Source organism: Carlito syrichta, unplaced genomic scaffold (genome assembly GCF_000164805.1).
Source record: "Carlito syrichta isolate Samal-C Ts95f unplaced genomic scaffold, Tarsius_syrichta-2.0.1 Scaffold74290, whole genome shotgun sequence".
Classification (NCBI taxonomy): Eukaryota; Metazoa; Chordata; class Mammalia; order Primates; family Tarsiidae; genus Carlito; species Carlito syrichta.
The window spans coordinates 18,532-25,577 of NW_007018386.1; the positions used below are offsets into that span (position 1 = coordinate 18,532).

General features: G+C 47.5%; 1 protein-coding gene across 1 annotated transcript in view; it reads right to left on the reverse strand.

Annotated features, from left to right (window-relative positions):
- Positions 1-2,338: 2,338 nt before the first annotated feature.
- Positions 2,339-7,046, reverse strand: part of PRKDC (protein kinase, DNA-activated, catalytic polypeptide) — a 134,460-nt gene continuing 129,752 nt past the window's right edge. The window contains exons 56-59 of the mRNA XM_008053434.2: positions 6,812-7,013; positions 6,066-6,254; positions 5,357-5,496; positions 2,339-2,863 (exon numbers count right to left, since the gene is read on the reverse strand). Of these exons, the coding sequence (XP_008051625.2) occupies positions 2,659-2,863; positions 5,357-5,496; positions 6,066-6,254; positions 6,812-7,013 (736 nt within the window). The 3' untranslated portion in view covers positions 2,339-2,658. The remainder of the gene's footprint in view (positions 2,864-5,356; positions 5,497-6,065; positions 6,255-6,811; positions 7,014-7,046) is intronic.

The following is a 7,046-nucleotide window of genomic DNA, read 5'->3' on the forward strand; positions in this document are numbered from 1 at the left end:
GGGGCGGCCGGGCCCTCGCCGTGCTGCCCGGGCGGTCCCAAGCCCGCGGCCACAAGCTCTCCTCCCGCCGCGGCCGCCCAAGAGTCGGGCTGCGGGCGCACGCCACCAAGCCTGGCCGGGCGGTCTCGTTTCCTGGCCCCCTGCCAAGTGTGCGACTCAGCGAGAACCACGGGCTGGCGTTTGGGGCCAGTTGCGGGGCCGACGCGCGGTCCTCGCGTGTGCTGAGGACGCTGCATGGACTCGCAGCTCCGAGCGGCTTCTGAACGCGGTGCACGGGTTCTCCTGCGCTCTCGTGAGCGACCGTGACCTCCACGACCACGACGCGGCTTCCCGGCCGGGCCACACGCCGCCAACGTTAACAGCGAACTTTTACCGACAGGAGCAGCTGTCATTTTAAAAGCTTCCTAAAGCCGGGCTCGGCTCAGCCCGTCATCCCGCGCTTGGGAGGCCGAGGTGAGCGGATGGCCTGAGCCCGCGGGTTCGAGACCCGCCTGGGCGACTCGGCGAGACCTCATCTCCACCATCAATCAAAAATCAGCCGGCGGGTCGAGGCTGCGGGGCTGGGAGCGGCCGCTGCCCTCCAGTCTGGGCCACAGAGGGAGACTCCGACTCAAAAAAATTAAAAGTTTCCCATAATATAGGTGATCCAGTTCATGAATACGGCCTGAGATATCAGGACTCAAGTAAAATTATAGCTAACTAGTTGCTAAAGAAAATAGTGTACTGTACTCAACTCCAAAGCAGGCTTACATTGGCTGTTTTTGTGCCACAGAAAACATTTACTGGACCGTGTGTACTCAAGTTTCATATACATGCCCACTTATTTTCCTTTAAAATTTCTTTGGCCCAACAGATGCAACTTGTTGAGAACATGTTTATTTTTCACGTCATAACATACACAACAACCTGTATTTATCAGAATCAACTTGGCAATTTACATAACAAACAGCTTTGTAAGATGAATATTTTGCTCTTGAAACTGCATAGGCTGGGCACAGTGGTCATGCCTATAATCCCAGCACTTTGGGAGGCCGAGGTGAGAGGACTGCCTGAGTCCATGGGTCCGAGACCAGCCTGGGCAACTTGGCAAGCCCTCATCTCTACGATAAATCAAAAAATTAGCCGGGTGTGGTGGCGCATGCCTGTAATTCCAGCTACTTGGAAGGCTGAGGCAGAAGGATCACTTGAGCCTAGCAGGTTGAGGCTGCAGTGGCCATGAGCATGCCACTGCACTCCAGCCTGGGCGACAGACTTAAACGTGATTTCAACTATAACACTCCAACTCAGAAAAAAAGAAAAAAAAGAGTCGGCATTAAAGAGCTACACAATACTTCTGGAAAAAAGCTTTATTATCATATATTCTTAAGATTATCATTTCTCCAAGTCACAGAAGAGTTGCCAAATACAGGTGTGTGAAGGAAAACAACAAAAAGCTCGAAGCCAATGTGAAGACAGCTCCCCTGTGCGAACAGGTGGCAGAGGAGCAGGGACTACAGACGAAGGAAGCCACTTTCGTGCTTCACAGTTTGATCTTTCTGTTCCGGAATACATGCTGTTTTCTCCAGATGAAGAATTCACTTCAGAGAGTCCCTTTATCTTCCTAGAATTGGGATGTTTAGTACTATCCCCGATTTCTGAAGTTATCCTGAGTCCTGGGATGCAGAGCGTTTTATCTGTCTTTCCGCTGTGGATGAGAGTAGCAGAAGCGAATGCCAAGACCAAGATTTTTACCCTCCTAAATACTTTCTCTTCTAGAGAGCAAATCTGACACAAAATGCAAAAACTAGGAGATAATTAAAAAAAACAACCACCAAAAAATGCAAATGTCCTAAAATGTCAAATGCAGTCGTTTCTAAATACGAGAGGCCTTATTATAGCTTTGCCTGTTGTTTCTATGACTCCTATACTGCTTGCAGATGTGACATCACGCCAACTTCGCTGTTGGCTTTACTCGCACAAGATCCTGGGGATAAAATCTTCTGGGCATTACTTCTAATGTGCCACAACCAACAAGGACATTCCAGGATAGCTCACAACGACACCATTTACTGAGACAGCTGGTGATATAATGAACTATTTTGTAACTAACTCACAACACTTGTAAAATGCTTTGAAAGCTGATCTCATGCTACGTTTTTTTGAGTCCGAACTTTACTCTTATACAGGTAGGGGTCCGGTGGCACACTCACAGTTACTGCAGCCTTGACCTGCTGGGCTCAGGTGATCCTTCTGCCTCAGAGTTCCACACAGCTGGAATTACAGGAGTGCGCCACCACACCCCGCGACTTTTTTTATTAATTGTAGAGAAGAGGTGTCACCAAGTTGCCCAGGCTGGTCTCGAACCCCTGAGCTCAGGCAGTCCTCTCACCTCAGCCTCCCAAAGTGCTGGGATCATAGGCGTAAGCTACTGCTCCCAGGTTATGCTACATTCTTGATTTAATACTTGACTGAGCCTGGGTATATATTTTTCTATTACTCTAACCTAATCTTTGATTCAACCCACTCATTTATGCATCATGACCTTGATGTAAACTATAACACTAAACAGATTTCTTCTCTTCGGTGCTTCAGTAAAATCAGCTCACAGACTACTGTCATGAGAGGTTAGGAGATTCTTTACACAGTCTGATTCCTTGTAACTGCGGACTCCCACAGGCCTCACATCCAGGGCTCCCACCCTGCCCAAGTCCTGCCAAGGATGTTGGGGTCTGTTGCCTGGTCAATCAAGCACTTCACTTGCGTCTCTTCTGAAAGTCCACTCTCTGGCTCTCGGGCACGGATGTTGTGGTCTTTGCTTCCTCGCGCTACAGCCACATAATTCCTGAAGGCAGATGACTTCTCATGGCCCAGAAGTAATTCATCACTGAAAAAAAGATTGAACAAATATGAAAACACAAACCATGCATTATTTTTTTTGTTGCCTGCACTCCCAGCGATCTTATTCAAATTCCTTCCCACTTTTATCGGATATTTTCTGTGGTTCATAACCTTTGTGAAAGATTAGATCTATAGGAAACAGAACAAAAATAATGCTGCTGCTAATATTCTTTTAAAAGTTTTTGTGTGAACGGGTGATTTTATTTCTCCTGGGTGAATTCCTAGGATTCACCTAGGAGTGGAATGGCTGGGCCAAATGGTAACTGCATGTTTAACTTTTGGAAGAGCGCCCAGACTTTCCCCCCAGCAGTGGGTGAGGATTCCAACTTCTCCACATCCTTGTCAATACTTCTGAGGACCCCAGGTTTTGATAACAGCCATCCCAGTAGGGGTGAAGTGATAACTCATTTGCACTTCCCTGATGACTAGTGATGCCAAGCATTTTTTCATGGGCTTATTGGCCATTTGTAAACAGAGGGTGCCAAAAAATACGTACAAATTTTAAGAAAGAAACGGCATGCTCATGGCTACTGCAGCCTTGACCTGCTGGGCTCACGCGATCCTTCCGCCTCAGCCTTCCAAGTAGCTGGAACTACAGGCGTGTGCTACCACGCCCAGCTAGTTTTTTGATTTATTGTAGAGATGAGTTGGCCGGGCTGGTCTCGAACCCCTGGGCTCAGACAATGCTCTCACCTCGGCCTCCCAAAGTGCTGGGATTACAGGCATAAGCCCCTGCTCCCAGGTTACGCTATATTCTTGATTTAATGCTTGACTGAGCCTGGATATATATTTTCCTATTACTCGAACCTAATCTTTGATTATATAAAAGCCGAAAATTGTAATACTCAGTATATACTGATAACAAAAGATGAATACAAGCCACAGTTGACTTATGCAATTACAAGAGATGCTCAAAATAGTTGCTACCAGCATCCAGACACTTCTGATCATGGTGAACTAAAAGTGATACACAGATAACATCTTTGAAAATGTGTACACATTTTTTTTTTGGCCCCCCTGGTATTCTCCTTAGAGAAATATGGTGAATTCCTTTGGCTATTTCTTTTCTTTTTTTGAGGTAGGGCTTCACTCTGTTGTTCAGGCTAGAGTGCAACGGCACATGCACAGCTCACTGCAGCTTCAATCTCCTGGGCTCAGGTGGTCTTTCTGCCTGCACCTCTCCAGTAGCTGGGATTCCAGGCGCACACCACCACACGTGGCTAATTTTTGATTATTTTGTAGAGATGAGGTCTTGCCAGGTTGCCTAGACTGGTCTCGAACCCCTGGGTTCAAGCAGTCCTCCCACCTCGGCCTCCAGAGCATGAGTCCTTTGGCCCTTTGGCCACTTCTAATTGGATTGCCTTTTTTATTACTGAGTTATAAGAGTTTTTTAAAAAACGCATTCTAGATGCAAGTTCCTTATCAGATTTATGACTTACAAATATTTCCTCCCATTCTGTGGATTGCCTCTACTTTCTTAATAATATTCTGTGCAGCACAAACATTTTTAATTTTGATGAAGTCCAATTTATCATTTTTTTCTTGCTTGTGTTTTGGACGTCATACGTAAAAATCCCAAATGACAAAGTCAAATCCAAGGTCATAAAGATTTACCTCTGACCCGCCTGGGCAACTTGGCGAGACCTCATCTCTACCATAAATAAAAAAATCAGCCGGGCATGGTAGCGCGTGCCTGTAGTTCCAGCTACTCGGAAGGCGGAGGCAGAAGGGTCACCGGAGCCCAGCAGGTTGAGGCTGCGGTGGCTGGGAGCGGCCACTGCATTCCAATCTGGGCGACAGAGTGAGACTCCAACTCAAAAAAAAACCAAAGATTTACCTCTATGTTTCCTTCTAAGTGTTTTACAGTTTTAGCCCTTATATTTAGGTCTTTAGTCCATTTCAAATTAATTTTTGTCTATGGTATGAAATAGGATCCAGTGACATCCTTGGCCAGCACCATTTGTTGGAAAGGTCACCGAATGGTCTGGTACCTTTGTTAAAAATATGTGAACCACAGATTGCCATTTACAAGTACTTAATTCTAACGTCCACAGGAAAGAAAAATCCTTGAAGCTAACCTGAAGGCCAACCTAATTTGAACTCTCATCTAACAAGCCCACACTGTGTTCCTCACACCGATGTGCTGTGTTCACCAGGCTCAAATGGGTCAAATTCCCAAAAAGGACAGAGCAATTTTACACCCTAAGTCTCCTCGTGTCTGTCACGACATTCTGGCAACTGCTGGAGCACAGGCCTCCCGCTCCTCACGTGGGCACTGCTGCCGCAGGGACTGGCTCGAAGCCTGCAGGACAGGAGGACTACAGGGGTCGCGCACGCCCTCCTCATCGGCAGAGCAAGCAGAGCCACGCCCACGCCACAGGCCAGACAGAAGCGCTCAGCACGTGGTGCACATATTGCTTCTTCCAGAAACGGCAGCATGCTGGTGGCCGGTTACTTCTTCCACAGATAACAACCTTACCAGGTAATAGCTGCTGGATTAGCACCTGCTAACTTTCTCTTGGCATAACATAGTTTCTGTCGAGGATACCAGTTTTTTTCAGTTACATTTATTTCTTGAATCCATGATCCTCCCTTTTTCAGCATTGTTTGTTCAAAATTCTAAAAGACAGGAACACAATTTTCTCTACTTAGTGTAACAGCTATACAATCACATCTTAACAGACTGAATCAAGTAAAGGTCTCACAGTTAACCAGCTTCCACAACCAGGAGCAACCCTGCACACATGCAACGAGTATGAGGCCTCGGTGGAGCTTGCAGTGTCACTCCCTGCACAGGAAGAACACCACGAGACTGGATTCCTTGAGGCTGTGACACGAACAGCCTTTGAGACCTAGAAAGGCGCGCTCTTTGTGTTCAAGGAAGGCACCACACGGGATGGCTATGAAACTAGAAGTTATGTGTCAGAGAGAAACTAGATCTACCATCATCAATGGGCCCATATTCCCTCTCCCAGCTGGGAGTATACTCAGTTGAAGCAACGGTTTTCTCCAGATAAAGGTTTTGTCTCTTATCTGGTTTTCAGGCCAAGCAACCTCAAGTATTTGTGTTGAGAAATGCCATACAAACTAATGTAAATATGTTCGTTGACAGGACTTGGTCCACTTCTGTCACTTGACAGGGGACACTGGATAAATCTTTGGGACATTGTAACGAAAACAAAACCTACTTTCCAGTCGAAGGAGGGCTCCTTGACAAACACATCCATGGTACTGGTGAGTAGGTCTGGCTCTGCGCGAAAGGCTCTCAGGGCATGCACCATGACACTGTAGATGAGGCCCGCTTCTTTCAGCGGCAACATCAGATTGAGAAACTGGCGAGTCAGGCGGAAAGGCATCAGCTCAGGAATAGGCAGAAGCTAGACAAGGGGGAAAGTACACACCAGCAGTAGAACACATCAACGAGAAGTCTCAAAGTGACAGGCACAAACACGACATCCTCTCAAGGGTTAGGATTCACATATAGGAAGAAAGTAAATCCTCTGCTCTTGAAATCAGCTACGCAGACGGGACCTCCTGGGCGCAAGATGTGAAACCCACGTGGAGGGATCCCCCCACCTGCACAGGTTCAGAAACGTGACCGACGACCTGCAGAGGAGAATGTCCCAGGAGCAACGCTTCACCTGTGGGGCTTCAAAAAACTCTCCCCAGAGTCCTCTCTCTTCACCAAAGAACACATTTTACTCCTGGCTGTGATTATATGACTTATCACCACAATTCTGGGCCCGGTCTAACAAGGTGGAAGCAAAGTGGAGACTCCCTCACCGAAAGCATGGATGTCAGATTTAATGGCTGCAACAAAACCAACCTTAACTAACGTGTCGCTTTTTCTTTAAGAACTGTCCGTTTCTGGAGGGTGTTATAAAGTCATATGGCAATTCCAGACAAGCCTGGAACGAGAGTAGCACCAGCGCACCTGAGTGGCCGATCCAAACGCATGGCCAAAATCGATCCCGATCATGCCTCCTGTCTCCGTGGTCACCAAAAAATTGTTGAGGTGTCTGTCTCCGATCCCGAGGATCCAGTGGCTGACGCATATCAGGGCGTGAGAGCTGGCAAAGTGGGAGCGGAGTGCCAGGAAGGCCTCGGGGCCAGTGCTCATCCTCACAAAGGCCTGCCTGCGAGAGACACGCAGCTGTGGGTGGTGCTGG